Source organism: Miniopterus natalensis, chromosome 19, assembly GCF_054644295.1.
Source record: "Miniopterus natalensis isolate mMinNat1 chromosome 19, mMinNat1.hap1, whole genome shotgun sequence".
Lineage (NCBI taxonomy): Eukaryota > Metazoa > Chordata > Mammalia > Chiroptera > Miniopteridae > Miniopterus > Miniopterus natalensis.
This window is the reverse complement of record NC_142099.1, coordinates 12,920,341-12,936,798: the sequence shown is the minus strand read 5'-3', so window position 1 is coordinate 12,936,798 and position 16,458 is coordinate 12,920,341. Positions and strand designations below refer to the sequence as shown.

The following is a 16,458-nucleotide window of genomic DNA, read 5'->3' as shown; positions in this document are numbered from 1 at the left end:
AGCAGTGATAGAGGAACACAAATCGTTGCCCACATGACAGTGAAGGGCAGTGAAGAAAGCAGGCTTAAATTAATACTGACAGCACTGACAATTATCCGCTATTGGAACTGTATTTAAAAATGCATACTTAGCAGAAGTAACATTTATAAATCTTACTGGCCTAACTATAAGGAATCCCTATGGATCTGCTCTTTTCAGAAGATATCAGACGAAACCAAAAAATCAAGTATGTGTGTTATTCTCCTAATCCTATGCCACAGAATATGAAATCTGACCTGCCGAGGCCATGGCACAGACAACGGAGGTGTGCACACTCCTCATGCTGATAATAACAAAGTTGGGATACAGTTTTTGGTGTGTGTTTTTTGTTTTTATTGTATTTATTTACTATATTATTTTTTAATCCTCACCCGAAGATATTTTCTCCATTGCTTTTTGGGGGAAAAGGGAGGAACATCGATGTGAGAGGGACACATTAATTGGTTGCCTCCTGCATGAGCCCTGGTCAGCACCAGGATCAAACCTGCAACCGAGGTACGTACCCTTGGCCAGAATCAAACCCGGGACCCTTAAGTCCACGGGCCAACGCTCTAACCACTGAGCCAAACCAGCCAGGGGAAGGATACAGTTCTTACAGGAGAGATCCATAGGCAATCAAACCACCTTCCACCATGTTCCCCTTGTTTTGCTTCATGTGTACATATATCCTCAGAAAGGGGAACTGAATTTTCTTAAGGAATATGGTGAAAGTTTCAATGAGAACCTCAATTCTTCCCTTTGACCAAAGGACTACGGTAAGAAATAACCAATTTGTAGAAGGAACAAGAACACTTTATTATCTTCTCTAGGACAACAGTAGATATTGGTATATTGAATAATTTAAAGATTTCTCTCCAAACGGAGAAAGCTTCTTAGAAAAATGAAAGTCTGGCATTCCGATATTTCACTGTCTACTGTCACTGAAAAGAAATATTCTAACACCTACAAAAACCATCTGAAATTCTTTTAAACATTTAATAATGAAAAATCCTAATTTCCTAGAGAAAAATATGTTCATCATGCCTTTCCTAGGACAATGTTAAAACTATACCAAGAAATTACAAACCACTTACTAATGACAATGTTCTCCAAATCAAAATGAAGTCCAATCTCAATTTAGACAAGTTACAAACCACATTTTCCTCTCCCTCTCTGGTGATACCACTCTTCCTGCCCATTGACATCCATCCCACCCTGGCTAAAGGAAACCCAAGATCTGAGTTAATGCATACACACAATCCTAGAGTTGGAAGTGACCTGAGAAATTATCTACCATTGACAGGCAATCTCTCAATGCAAGAATTTTGTTTTTTGCACTCTGATAACTATATCTGGGATAGAAAAGAGTGTAAACTCCTCATTGATCTTTTTTTCTTATGTAGGATGTATGAAAATGACTGAGAAAGAGAACTATATTGAGGAAGCATTAATGAACAGAAAGAGCGCAAATGCTCTGAACAACAGATTAGGGTTTCCACTGCATCAGCAAAAAGCACAAAGTAAATGTTAAATAGTCATTAAATGAATCAAATTTTTAAGAAGCAAAAACGGGCACAGAATATGGCAGAAAAAGGCAGAAAGAGAAAAAGCGGGAAGACAGAAAAATTACATATCCACAGATATTTCAGTTCATAAAAATCTATAAAAATATCCGGGGCAGTTAGGCGCCTGGATGTATCATACCAGGAGCAGTCTCAAATTTTCGGGGATAATTTGACCCCTCAACCCCAATGAAATCAAGTCCTGAAACAAAAAGAAAAGAAAAGAAAAAACAACCAGTGAAATTTTGCTTGTGAATGAGAACATATGCCCCCAATACACAATTCCCAGTGTACCTGTGGATATTTTAAGGGTAGGTTTGAATTTTCTTTTTAAATTAAAAAGGGAATTTGAGTTTGCTATCATGAAAACACAAAAAGAGATCATGCATGAAGGTGAGTTCATGTTGAAATTAACAATAATGAGAATGCATGAAGCTATCTATACCCAACACTTTCACACTAACAAGATGACAGCAGCATTACATAATTTTTCATTCAGACACAAACCACAGATTTCTGATTCCAGACCCTCAAACATGCTATTCTCCACTTAGTGAAATAAACATACACTTCAACCTTCTCTGTTTTTCCAACCAGAACCTTGTTGAAAACAGCTAAGGTTTGCAATCCAGGACTGGGACTCCATGCCTGATTTTCTTCTGTCCACAACTGAAAATAAATCCCTTAACTTCTATCATCTTTTCTGCCAATGATAAAAGGCCAAATACCCAAGAACAAACTAGAGCTCAAAAACAGTAGCTTTTGTTATTCAGACTGCTACCACTGCCTCTACAAAGTCATCAAGAGATGAATGAAGAGCAGTTTTTATGCCCCCAAAGTACAGGAAGTTAAAAGAGAAAAGGACATTTCATAGCCAAATGATCAAGAGAATTCACAAAGATATCTATTCTGCCAAAAACTCAATTTTAGTCTCTACCAGTTAGAAAGTTGTATTCCAAATGAATTTATAAGACAACTTGGTAAATAAAAAGCGAGTAACATTCAGGACCTGAGGTGTATGTAGCATCTTATGGACAGTATATGAGAAGCTGTGCCAAAGATCCTACTAAAGACACAGAGATAAAGATCACCGATCTTTACAAAGGGGCAAGGCAAATTTAAATGGATAAGGAGTCAAAATGCCTATTTTGTGCTCTATTTTTAACTCATCCCCCCCTTTAGAAGAAGAAAACAGTCTCAGGTTTTGTATATGCCAGTTCAACCAGGAGGAGGTAACTAATCTCATAAAAATAAAGTACTCTGGAGCCCAGAGGCTACGCTTGTTTAAAGCAGTAAAAGCATCTTACTCCCAAACACATCTTGGTGTTTCCCAAGAGCCTAACACATCCTTAAATATATACACCCTACTCAGATAGAGGTACCAAAGTCAGCTAAGAAAAAAAGCAATCTTATTAAAATCCCATAGTACTCTACTACACCAAGGAGACTGTCCAACAAAGTGTGCTAGAAAGTCTCAAGATTTCCTTTGTGCCCAGATATTGAGATTTCCCAAAAATGAAGGGAAAAAAAGATACTATCTCAGTACCAGAAAACAAACTGACAGTGGGCTTTGATTCTCAACCCTCTTCATCTTGATTAATTCTGGATATCCTTTCACAAGGCAAAGCTAGCTACCCTAACAAACACGAGGAAATACAATTGGAGCTAACAGCAGCCACATGGTATAATGGAAAGGGCATGGGCTTGTAGGGTCAAACAATTCTGAGTTCAAATACTAGCAAATTTCTTCACTGCTCTTTCAGTCTAAGTTTTATCATCTGGAAAGTGATGACAAATGTCTACTTCATAAAATAGTGATGAAAATCACGTGAAACAGTTTGTATAACGTGCGCACAGACATACAGTAAGTAAAGAGAACACACAGTAATTCAATTGTGATTTTCTCCCTTTCTTCCCCATCTCTGCACCCAAAAAATATTCCTCCACTTTACATAACTATAACCTCAAAAAAATTTATTTCCCTAGGTACCCAAAGACAAGAAACGAATAATAAACAGTCACTCACTCGTCCCATCATCTGGCTCGAAGTGGCCAGTGTTGTTCCACGTACTGCTGCTATTATTGCCATAGTTATCATCAGTATTGGTTGGCTCTGCATAATCAGCTGGGTTAAAGGTTCTGGGGGTGGGGGTGAGGGTGGGGGTGGGGAGGGGGGTGAACAACAACAAAAAAGCTTAAAAGAGTCTCCAACATCTAAGCAGCACCAAGGAAAATTAACTCAAAGAGGAGAACAATCAGAATCTTCACTGACCCTTTCCTAGTACTAATCAATCATGGCTCCTTTCTATAATCTATGCTGTCAACTTTTCCTCACCTATCAGCCTACCTAAAATTTCATGGTATAAGCTCAATTTATATCTACTATCCATTTTGGGTTAGAATACCAATAATCATAATAAAATCCACAGGAAGATTTTGAGTATTAGGTATATGCATTCAAATGAAACTATGATAATGATCCAGGTGGTAAATGCTTTTCCCTAAAAAATAAGCCCTAAGTACACACCTTTCTGGTTAAATAATCTAGACATCTTTTTTCTACATTTTGGTTAAGGCTGCCTACTATTATCCTTAGGATATCAGGATATTAGCCACTCTAAAATATTATGGTGATGCTTAGGGGGGAAAAATGAAAGACTTTGACATAGGATCAATGAAACTTACCCCATTCCTTGAGCAGAAAACCTTCCTCCCCGCCTACCAGAACCACCTAACGAAAGAGAAAAAGACAGAAATGTAGAAGTTAATACAAAACTAACTTGCCAACTGAGGTAGCTCTGGAATATTAGGTGGTTCATACATCAGATATTCTTTTTCTCATTCTGTAGTGCATCAGTTAATGTAACGTAGTAGGAAAATCATTACTATTGACAGAATGTTCCTTTGCTGATCAGACTGCCTGGTCCTCTAGCAAATACAGTATATCAACAGTAAGACTAGAGGAAGTAACATACATCTTCTCACTGCCCACCTGGCACCTCCAAAATTTGCATGAAATTAGGTAACTAGAATCCATAAGAATTTGTTTTTAAATAATGTAGACCCTTATAAAACTAGTAAGCACCCCCAATATCCAGCCCTCCCCCCACCAAAATAATCACCTCTGCCTCGTCCACGACCTCTTCTGCCTCTTTCTGTGCCTCTTCCAGAAGGCCCTCCACTCTTGGTGCCATCTAATCCATTTTCCTGACCCCGAACTGGTGGAAACAAAACACAGATGGCCTGAGCAGAGTCAACAGAATATACGTAAACATATAAGTGGTATGTATATAAATATATAAGTGGTGTGTGTATATATTTATGTATGTGTGTACATATATATACACACACATACTGGTGGGAAGACAAAAACGAGAGAAAAATGAGCTGGAAGGATGGAACATGATGGTTACTAAAGGAATGGTGATGAACCACAACAGAGAGCTAAGTCAAACTTTACAAATGGCTACAGGATAATTTCATACCAAACTGGTAGTTGCTGCTAGAAAAGGCTAATGTAAGAGACACCAAGGTCTCAGAAGAGGTAATGGCAAGAAAAATAAAAAAGGTGATATAATGGTTAGTAGGTCCAGCCTGGCAGGGCCTTGACACCCCTGAAATCTGGACATTACTGACCCACAGCTGGTTTTGTTAAAGCCCCATGCATACATTCTCGTCCACGGCTGGCACCTCTTCCCCGTCTTGGTGGCCCACCACGTCTCCGACTATAGTCCCTGTCCCGGTCTCGATTTTCTTTGCCTTCCTCGTTGGATTCCGTTTGGCCACCATCCTTCTGTCCTGAGACTCCCTTCTTCTTCCCGACCATCTCCCAGGAATGCTAAAGAAGGGCAGAGCATTCATATCTAAGCAACATGGATTGATATCAGGAAACCAGAGATAAAAGCAGGAACTGTTAAACATTCTCCTCTCGGCATCCTAATCTAAAATACCTCTAACTAGTTTATATTTAAATGGAGGGTACAAAAAGAACCTTAAAAACAAACTCTACACCTAACACTATAAAACTGAAGTTCTTTTTGTAGGGAGAGGTGCTAACACTGCAGGGATCACTTCCAAAAGGATCACCAAGATCCCTATCCAGTTCAGTTACTTGGCATGTTAGTTAAAGGGCCTAGTTACTGGTCCCTGGCTTTCAAGTGTATTTCCTTAGCTGAAAAAACTAATTTCCTAAGGATTCAGTGGTTCCCAACCTTTTATAGTGTTATTTATGTCAAATAAAGCAAAAAAAGAAAACTGAAAGTTTTTTGTTTTTTAAATATATCTTTATTGATTTCAGAGAGAGGAAAAGAGAGGGAGAGAGAGAGAGACAGAAACACCAATGATGAGAGTCATTGATCGAGCCCGCAACCCGGGCATGTGCCCTGACCGGGAATCGAACCCCGATCGCCTGGATCCTAGGTCGAGGCGCAACCGCTGAGCCACGCCCAGCCAGCCCTGAAAGTTTCTAAAAGTTACCTTGAAGGTTTTATACACTGTGTTCTCCCCTACACTTCCTAAACTAATATAATCCAATTCAGCTTTCTCCAAAACAGAGTATTTTATAATTTATTCCAGAAGGAAAATTTGTGATAAAGAAAATAAGCTAAACAGTCTTATAAAACACTCATTCTTTAAGAAAATGAGTTTTATAAATTTAAAGTTTTAAACATATACATATCTTAATTTACACATATTTTTTCAGAAAATACATACAAATAAAAGTTCCAGGACAAACATCCAAACTACCAGATCTTTACTATCCCAGCTACCATCTAACTCAAACAACAATGGCCCTAATGATCAGCAACTGCTATCTAGTATCAAATAGCTTTCAAGAATATGAACCAGGCCCTGGCCGGGTGGCTCAGGTGATTAAAGTATCATCCCATACATCAAAATGTTGCTAGTTCAGGCACCTACAAGAGGCAACTGATCAATGTTTCTCCCTGTCCCTTCCTCTCTAAAATCAATAAACATATCCTTGAATGAGAATAAAAGAAAAAAAGGAGTATGAACCAGGTATAATATAAAATTACTACTAATTTTCTCAGGGTTGATAATATTGTGGTCATGTAAAAGATGACCCTTCACCCTGGCCTCAATGGCTCAGTGGATAGACCGTCCGCCCTCACACTGAAGGGTTGCAGATTCGATGCCTGGTCAAGGGCACATACCTGGGTTGCAGGTTCAATCCTGGATCCCGGTCAGGGTACCTGCAGGAGGCAACCAATCGATGTCTCTCTCACACCAATGTTTCTCTCTCTCTCTCCCTCCCTTCCACTCTCTCTAAAAATCAATGAAAAAATATCCTCAGGCCCAGCCACTTGAGGCCTAGGATCCAGGTCACGGTTCAATTCCTGGCCAGGGCACATGTCCAGGTTGAGGGCTCAATCCCCAGTCAGGGGCATGCAGGAGACAGCCGATCAATGATGACTCTCTCATCAGTGATGTTTCACCTCTCTCTCCCTCTCTCCCTTCCTCTCTGAGATCAATAAAAATATATTTTAAAAAAATAAAATCCTCAGGTAAGGATTAACAACAACAAAAAAGATTATCCTTGTTTAAGGGAAGCATACTGAAACATTCAGGGAACAAAATATTATGATATCTACAAATTACTTTCAAATAATTCCAAGTATCCATCCATGGATGAATGGATAAACAAAATGTGGCATATACATATACTGGATTATCAAGCCTTAAAAAAAAAAAAAAGGAATTGTGATACATGCCACAATATAAACCTTGAAAACATTATGCTAAGTGAAATAACACACAAAAGGACAAGTATATTATATGATTTTACTTATATGAGGTACCCAGAACAGGCAAATTCATAGAAACAGAAAATAGAAGAGGTTTCCAGAAGCTGATGGGACGGGGAAATGAGGAGTTACTATTTAATGAATACAGGAAATCTATTTTCGACTCAGTCTGAGAAATGAAAAACTGAAAATGAATAGTAGTAACGTCTGTATGACTTTGTCAATGTACTTAATGCCACTAAATTATACACTTAAAAATGGTTAAAACAGTAAATTTTAAGTATATTTTACCAAAATTCAAAGTTTTTAAGTGCAAAAACCGTAAATTTAAAATTATACTAAAAACTTATCTACATATTCTAAAGTCTACAATAGTTTACATAAGTAATTAAAAAATATATATATATTATCCACCTGGGACTCAGCAGCTCCTTGGTGCCTACTCTTCCAACCCAAGTTGATTCCACATTACAGCTGGTGGATTATTTTATGCTCACAGCAGCTTCAATTCATAAGCTATCACAACCCTATAGCTAAATCTGCATCAGAAACTGTGGAAACCAGACTCAAAACAGCTAGCTTTTAGAGTTTTTGCTAGTCTGTCTCAAAACCTGGCAAGTTTCAGAAACCTGTCACCTTTTCCCTCTGTGGTATACATTAGCTGCTAGCACCAGATGACTTATGTAAGGAAAGAGAATTACTACGATCTTCCCAAAGATACTGCCAGTTTTCTGATATGATCGCATCCACCCAAATACATCCAACATCCCTGGCAGCTGACTTTGCTTCTCATTGGTTTCACTAGTGCCTGATTTATTTGTAGCATAAGCCCACATTGTCCAGTTTTCTATTTTTTTTTTTAATTTTTAAAAATCCTCACCTGAGGATATTTTTCCCCATTGACTTTTAGAGAGCGTGGAAGAAAGGAAGGAGGAGAAAAAGAAACATCAATGTGAGAGAGACATCAACTGGCTGCCTCCTACACATGCCCTTGATCAGAAATTGAACCCACAACCCTTCAGTATACAGGCCAACACTCTCACCACTGAGTCACACCAGCCAAGGCTCCAGTTTACTTTTCTTTTTTGATACTGTAGAAGTTCAAACTTGAAGCACAAGGCAGGAGATGCTGGAAGGTGAAACAAAATGTGACTTGTGCAAAATTAAACTCTTAAAAAGCATAAGTAGCCCTAGCCAGTTTGGCTCAGTGGTGAGAGCATCAGCCCAAGGACTGGGAGGTCCTGGGTTCGATTCCAGCCAAGGGCACATACCTCGGTTGCAGGCTCCATCCCTGGCCCTGGTTGGGGCACATGCAGGAGGCAACCAATTGATGTCTCTCTCTGAAATCGATGTTTCGCTCTCTCTCTCTCTCCCCCACTCTCTCTGAAAACCAATGGAAAAAATATCCTCAGGTGAGGATCAAAATAAATAGATGTTAGATGATAGATAGATAGATAGATAGATAGATAGATAGATAGATAGATAGATAGATAGATAGATAGATGATAGATGATAGATAGATAGATAGATAGATAGATAGATAGATAGATAGATAGAGATGATAGACAGATGATAGATAGACAGCATGAGCAGTCAGTCCTACCTCTTCCCCTCCAAAAAAGTCTTGAGACAATTACTCTAGAATAAACTCAAAATGAACCATGTCACTGTTATGTGATTGTCCAGGCAATAATTTTCAAATAAAGTAAATAATGTAAAATCAAACCCGAGACCACACTTTTAAAGAGAAAAAGCCACAAATTTAAATTCAATGATTAAAAAAAGTTTTCCACTATGATTTCCCATTCTCTAAGGGAAACTGACAAACCTCCAACATTTAGCTAAAGTGATACTATAACATCAGTAAGTTGATCACTCAAAGGATGAACTCTGGTTCTCTATCCCAACTAAAAGTCCCAAATGTAAGACCAAGTAAATGAAAATTACCTCAAAATGATACACTGCTCATTAAAAAAAAAAAGTAAAAATAAAGTTCTCTATTAAACACTGCAGAAACATCCCAAATTAGTAAGGCAGAACTCTCTGTTGCAAGCACAAAAACACAGGATTCACATTACATGGGAATTAGAGGAAAAGGTAAAAGCAATTCTAAATTCTAGAGTGAGAGGTCCTCCAAGATATTCCCTTATCATCTCCAGGGATAGTCAAAAGGCTATAAAATTTAGTTCTCTGCTGCCTCAACAGAAATAAGTTCACATGATGAAAAGGTACTGGAAAATAAAAATATGATATTGATGGGAATGTGCCGAAATCAAAATCCAGTAGTTTGTAACTCTGCTCAATAGCAGTAAAATAGGTGAGCAGAAGTCTTCCCTGATTAGCAGCTAAGGCTATGAAATAGCACCTCTAATTCAGACTAATCCAGTCCTAAAAACAGTCACTAGCCTAGAATGAATAATTTATTCCAGAGCAATAAGAGCTTGATTTAATCTGTTTTCTCCTGTTTATTGTACATTAATTTTAAGTATTTGCAACCTGCAGCAAACAATCTCCAAGGTAGTTCCCAGTTCTACTTGAATGAGGTACTCTGCTTTAAATTGAGTTACCCCATTTGCTATTTTTAGCATATTACTAGCATCTCAGCCAGGGATCCACTTTCTAAAACATTTTATTAGTACTGTACCGTATCTGGGTTTCCTTCCAGCAGTACATTGATGGCTCTGTTGACATCTCCATTGCAGTCATGCAAAGCAATGACACATTCATCCTGGTTCTTGCCTGTGATATCAATCAACTGAAAAAGAAAGGTCAGCAATGATGATGAACAAGTTTGTACCCCCCGCCCCCCAAAAAAAGCCTAGGTGAAGAAAAGAGAAAACACCAGCTAAGTTTGAAACAGGCTTAAAAAAAAAGCAAAGCAGAATTTTGGTGTTCTAGTTCCAAAAGCAAAAAATACCTGTGACCAAAAGTGGGGTCAAAAGGATTTACATACAAAGCAATCAAACAATAAAGCATCTAACAGAAAATCAGACCCAGAAACACACAGACTTCAGCATACCATGAATTTCCACATTTCCTAGATGCCACAACCACTCAAAGTTGCTATAAAAGGGCTTCAACAAAGTCATTCATTAAACAAGAGATTAAAATTACGACAAAACCTCTGAACAAGGTATCTGCCCAAAGGGGTAGGGTAAATCAAACAATAAAAGCACTTATTTATTGGCTTAACCTATCATATTTCAGGTCGTAACTCTTTTAATACCTATAATAGAAAGTACCCTGGTAGGCATCTATGCATTAATCCAGAAGTTTTTTTCCCATAGCTTACATCAAATTAGCAATATACTCACTTGTTTCACCTTTTCCTCAAAGTCAGCGTCATTATGGTCTGAAATCATCTGTGCAAGTCGAATTTGTTCCGCAGTGGCCTAAGAATTGAGACAATTTAAAAAAAAAAAAAAAAGCATGAACAACAGATATGTTTAGAGAAAGAAGGACATATGTAGTCAATATCCACTATACCTCCCACCCCAATTTCCTTCTTGTTACAAATGACCAAGTAATAAAACACTAACAGCCCTGGCCAGTGTGGCTCAGTTGTTTGGAGCGTCATCCCATGCACCGAATGGTGGCGGGTTTGATTCCCAGTTAGGGCACAGGTGGGAGGCAAATGCTTGATGTTTCTCTCTCACATCAATGTTTCTCGTGTTCTCTCTCCCTTCCTCTAAAATAAAAAAACATTTAACAAACCAAAACAAACAAAAAACCCACTAATGGCATTTAAGATGCTTAAATCAGCACAATTACAAAAAACAAAGAGTAAAGCTGGTACTAGTTCATTCTACAATCCCTAAAAAAAGCAGGAAGCTTTTCCACCAATGTTCTCCATTAAAGAGGCTTTTATATTGGGATAGCTGCACCACTTTGAAACATCTACACCTTAATTCACATTAATATATTTGCAAAGTCATGTGTACACAAACCCTGTTCCTGTTTCTGCAATAACCAATGCCACCCTCCTATTCCTAAGGCTGACATACGGTTTAGCCTGAAGATAGAGTCAGCATATCTTCTGAGTATCCAGTATATGTTCAAAAATACCACAAATTTTATTGTCCCAACTGAGACACTGAACTACTTGAGTACTAAAATTCTGCTAGAAATTCACTTAGAAGGAAAATGAGTAAGAAAAATGAACAAAAGGAAAGTCCTAGTCTTATTCAATTTATCTGACCATAACCAAATGGGAAGTTAATTCATTTACATTACGTACCAACACCAAACTGGTTATAGTAAACAGATCATACCTAAATCAAACTTTAAAAAACAAACAAAAACCCATAAACCTCAGTACCCAGGAGGCAAATTTATTCCTTAAAAATGAGCAATACTCTAGGGGTCTCACTGTTAATTTTGAAGGAAAATGGCAAAGATGGTAACTCCTCACGGAAAAGTAAATACCATATTAGGCCTCAATGAGACCAGAAAGAAAGATAACAGATATGTTATGAAAAAGAAGAACAAAGAAAGGCAAAAGGTGGCAAGACAAAGGTGGGCTAGAAAGATGTCAAGGTGGAAGGTCTGGAAAACAAGAAATGTATTGCTAAAACAACCCAGATGAAAGAAAGGAAATGCTATCTTAGAGATACAAAGCACAAGAGCCATTCTTTCCAAGCCTCATAATTCAGTATTAAAGAAAAGAGCATTACATCACAGCATGTCATTAGCAGTTATCAGGCCCCAAGTAAAAAGAGGCAAGTGCCTGAAAATAAGAAAAACCCAAATCAAGAATCCAAAGCACAGAATGCTGCTGCACTGGACAGAAACCAGCAAGGCTACCCATGGATCCATAATCCTTGGATTCTTTACCTGTGGCCGTTGCTTGTGCTGTGTCTGGTTTTGGTTTTGAGGTTGTTCCCAGTTTCCCCGGGCTCGGTTAGTGCCCACCGATGTCATCATTTACAGTATATACAAATAACAGTATTTACAAGGTAGAATGCTGAAAGATTAAAAAAAAAAGTTTAGATGTTAAATGTGGGCAAAATATGTTTTCAACCTCTTTCATCAGCACCTTCACTGAACACTTTCATTCCTTCAAAGAAACAAACCAAGAGTATTCACCTGTTCTTCAGACATATTTAGTTTGACAAATTCCTTATGGAACTATGTATGTTAATCCATTTTGTATAATAAGATGTATAAAGTATGTGTTAAATAATGGTGTTTAAGTTATGGGCACAGTTTGGTTACTAGTCCCCTATAAGCAGGTTTTATGAAATTTTGCTATCTTGATAGTAAACAATGTTAATCAAAAGCCTTCTACATAGGTAAAAATATCTACAGTCCCCTTGACATAAGGAAAGATAATCGAAGCCTGGAAACAAGTCTTCCAGGAAGGGGATTAGTCTACACTCCAAATAAAAAAAATTTTAAATACTGTACTCAGTTCACCTATAAAAACAACCTTACCTGCCTTACAACCCTTTAACTTGAGTTGCATGTGACCTCCATCATTTGAAAAAGCATAAGCTCAAGTCTAGCCTCTTTTTCCTTTAAGTTTCTATCTCTCAGCAGGCTGTGGGGGCTTCCATAGCCTTCCACAAGGCATGTTATTAGCCCCAGCAACTTTGCCCACAATCTCTGTTCCCTGGGTAATTCCAACACACTGCTTTTGCTGCTGCTTCTTTTGGTCCCCTAATTCCCAGTCCAAGAAACCAGAATTAAAATTACCCTCCACCACTCACCTTAATATACAGAGAATACCAAATCTGTACCAAACCTAAATTATCTAGCACAAAGTTTTATTTGGAAGAACGGGCTTCTGGGAAATCAGTTTAAACGAGACATTATTGTGGGGCAAGATGACTTAGTAAACAAAAGAAACATTCATCATATGATGGAGTGCTCAAAATAAGAGGTTACTCTGCATTGCTTTATTCCCTTCCAATGAGTGCAAGTTTATGCTTTTATGCTCACTTATTTATTTTTTGGTTAATACTCTATTAACCAAGCAGTAATTCTAGACTGCTCAGAAGACTGCTGGATTTGAGGGAGAGGGAGAGTGGACTCCTAAAGAAATATTAAAGGATTAACTATTAGGGAAGTAACCTGTTTCTTGGATCACAAAAAAAGTTGACTTCTTTATGGGTAAATTCTTCACCAGGTTGGGTCAATAGGTTGCATAGGTCTTTGTTTTGTGATGCAGTCATTAAGAATTAAGAATTCTACATCCTCTATCACTAAGAAAGTGTTTTAAGGGACTAATTTTTAACCCTAACCTCTCCCCTTACACACATGTGCACACAAAGACCTAAAAATATTCTAGCCAATAGAAGATTATTTGCTACACAGTAGTCAAGTTTCCCAGGCTGGCATTATAGTAAAGTTTCAACACTTAATTTGCAAAAACAAACAAACAAAAAACAGTGTTGTTTAACCAAGTACCCCTGGATTCAAATCAAAGCAAAAAAAGAATTAAAATTAGATGAAAACCATTATGCTAATAATTGGCTCTAAGATCTAGTTTCTAATATGAGGGTAGCCACTCCTGTAACTTACAACTATCAACTGCTTTCTACTCTACATATGATTTCAATTTGTGAGCATGATTTACACTACAGCTATGGATTGCATGACTAGTTAGCTATGTGGATGACTGCATATACTGTACCAATCCATGTAAATATATTAAAAGTCATCTTGGAAGCTGCATAATCACTCAGGAAAAGGGGGGAAAATCCTCCTGATCATTCTTGCTATTAATTTCTATTTTTCTCTTACAGGTGCTTTGAAAAATACAACTAAGAAAATTTTACCACCTAGGTAGTAACAACACTGAGCAACAGGTAAGTGACCTGGGATGGATCACTGGGAGGTCACAAAATTAGTAGCCTTTCAGTCGCAAGCACAGACACATACCCAGAGTTATCACAGTGGAGGTGAGGAAGCTTGTTAAATATTCTTTCTTAAAAAAATTAAAATGTTTAAGGGAAATAGGTGAGAAGTATCGGAGACCAAGGGACTAGTGAGGGAACAAATACAGGTTTCAACACAGGAGTGCCCTTAACCATTTTTTGAAAACCAGCTACTTAAAAAAATAGCCAGAGAAATTTTACAGAAAAAAATAAATAACAAGTATTTATTGAGTATCTACTGTGTCCAGTACTTTAGAAAATACAAAAGCAATATGACTTGGTTGCTGCCCTCAGGGAGCTTACAATCTAATATGAGAAACAATTCAGAAACTCTGAAGCTGGATTGGGGTAAGGCTTACTACCTCTAACAGAGTGACTAATTCCCCTAGATGTTTTGTGGTAATGACCCCTTCATCTCCTTCCCATGAACTTGGATCTAATTTTTAAAAAGAGTACTTCCCAGTTAGGACATGTTTAATATGGAGGGAATTTTAAAAATAAAAAACAAACAGTACGTTTTAAGGTCTTTCATCATTAGTTTCATGCCAGAAATACTTCCTGTTCGTAACGGAAATAATCACTGGCATAGTCTAACCTTTAAAGACAATGGTGTAGGATCTCAAAGCAGTTTTATCAACCCATTCCCAGTCAAAACGTTTCAGTTGTCTATTAATGCTGGTTGTCACTGATCCTCATCACCTCCCGTCAAGTTACATTACATCAAATATCCCCAAAGCAAAATATGGGCAGTGGGAGGTGGATGGGGAGAAACAAAAAAAGGATTTCTCCATCTAATAATCAGGGACAGTCAAAGACAAAACGATAACAAAAACGCCAATTACTGTGGTGGTTTTCTTTCCACAACATCCTACACCAGAAGTGACTACATTTCAAGAATGGTGGAAAAGGAGCAGTCTCCTGTTTGTGACATCAGTTTGGAAAGCAAATTTAGGGGCTGCCCACAGGGTGAAGGGTGTGAAGAAATTTGGAATTACTGTCCCATTATGAGAAGAGTGAACAAATACCCCAGTGCTCTAGTGACGTCCCTTAGGCGTAACGCACCCGATGGGGGCCTCCATGTCCAGCTTCCCAAATAACATCATAATTTTGGGGGGGTACCCTAAACTACAGTATGGACAACAAAAAGCTAAAGACAGCAGCAAAAAATATAATCCAAGAGCTGGGGCAGTGAGAAAGGAGGAAGGGTAATAAGAAGAGCTGACAAAGAAGCTGGAAACGGAGAGGGGACGCAAGCCCACGCGTTAAGGATGAAAGGCTCACCCCGCTCAGCAGCGCCACATCTCCTTACCTCCCACCCGGAACAATTTAATCCCCCGCACTCCAAACTGAGGACCACATGGGGGAGTTTGGGGCAGCTCCACCCCATCGCCCTCCCTCCCCTCCGCCACCCCCAAACCAGGCCGGATCCGGATCAGAAGAGGCCCACAGAGGGTTGGAAAGGGAGGAGGCCCCTCGTCTTCTCCACAGGCACCGGCCGGGGTAGACAGGGCCGTACCTCAGGCGGGGCCCAGGCCTCGCTCGCTCGCGCTTTCTCGCTCTCCCCCACCTCAGGCTCTAGCCGCATGCCCCCCCCTCCGGCTGCCCAAAGCCCCGCCCCGGCCACGCTCCCAAATCGAGGCCCCGGCTCTGGTGAGGCCCACTAGGCCGCGAACCCAACCATAAACAAAACCTCCGGCGGCCGACTCGAGGGGGTAGCCAGGGTTCGCACGACTGGGGGGGTGTACAGTGGGGGAACACACGGTGCGGGGGGGGGCCTACCAAGGGAGGGGTACACGGCGGGGGTAGGAGAGAAAGGAGGGAGGGTAAAAGGGGGATCGCGGATTTAAAGGGGCCGCGGACAATACCCGGCCCCGCCGCGCTGCCGCTGCCGCCGCCGCCGCCGCCAACGCCGCTGCGCTCCCAACTTTACCTCAGTCTCCTCCACACTGACACCCCCGGGCCGCGCCGCCCCTGTCACGTGATATAAGGTTCCCTCCTCCCCGCCCCCATCCCTCCTTTTGCCTCTCGCGCTCGCTCTCGCGCCTTCCCCCTCCCACTTGCCTTCCTGCGTCCCCCAGCACGTGACGCGAAAGGCACGCGCACGCTTACGTGCGCGTGCTGCCTCGCCACGAGACACCTCTCCCCCGCCTTCTCCACGGCGGCCACGCCCCCGCCACGTGACGCAAGTGGCCTTCGCTTCCTCTTACTGGCATAGTTCCGCGTCTCCGCGCTCAC

The 16,458-nt window shown here is 39.8% G+C and overlaps 1 protein-coding gene across 9 annotated transcripts in view; it reads right to left on the bottom strand.

Moving 5' to 3' along the window:
- The window catches only part of UBAP2L (ubiquitin associated protein 2 like), a 41,377-nt gene extending 25,789 nt beyond the window's left edge, over window positions 1–15,588 (bottom strand). For 2 of the 9 annotated variants that reach the window (XM_087827628.1, XM_016221501.2), the window contains exons 1-7: window positions 12,179–15,577; window positions 10,660–10,737; window positions 9,990–10,100; window positions 5,250–5,418; window positions 4,703–4,798; window positions 4,266–4,311; window positions 3,607–3,719 (exon numbers count right to left, since the gene is read on the bottom strand). In XM_087827628.1, the coding sequence (XP_087683754.1) occupies window positions 3,607–3,719; window positions 4,266–4,311; window positions 4,703–4,798; window positions 5,250–5,418; window positions 9,990–10,100; window positions 10,660–10,737; window positions 12,179–12,268 (703 nt within the window). In that variant the 5' untranslated portion in view covers window positions 12,269–15,577. Of the gene's footprint in view, window positions 1–1,722; window positions 1,783–3,606; window positions 3,720–4,265; window positions 4,312–4,702; window positions 4,799–5,249; window positions 5,419–9,989; window positions 10,101–10,659; window positions 10,738–12,178 lie in introns of all 9 variants that reach the window. The other 7 variants (XM_087827630.1, XM_087827631.1, XM_087827626.1 and 4 more) reach the window with 6 other exon arrangements.
- Window positions 15,589–16,458: the final 870 nt, after the last annotated feature.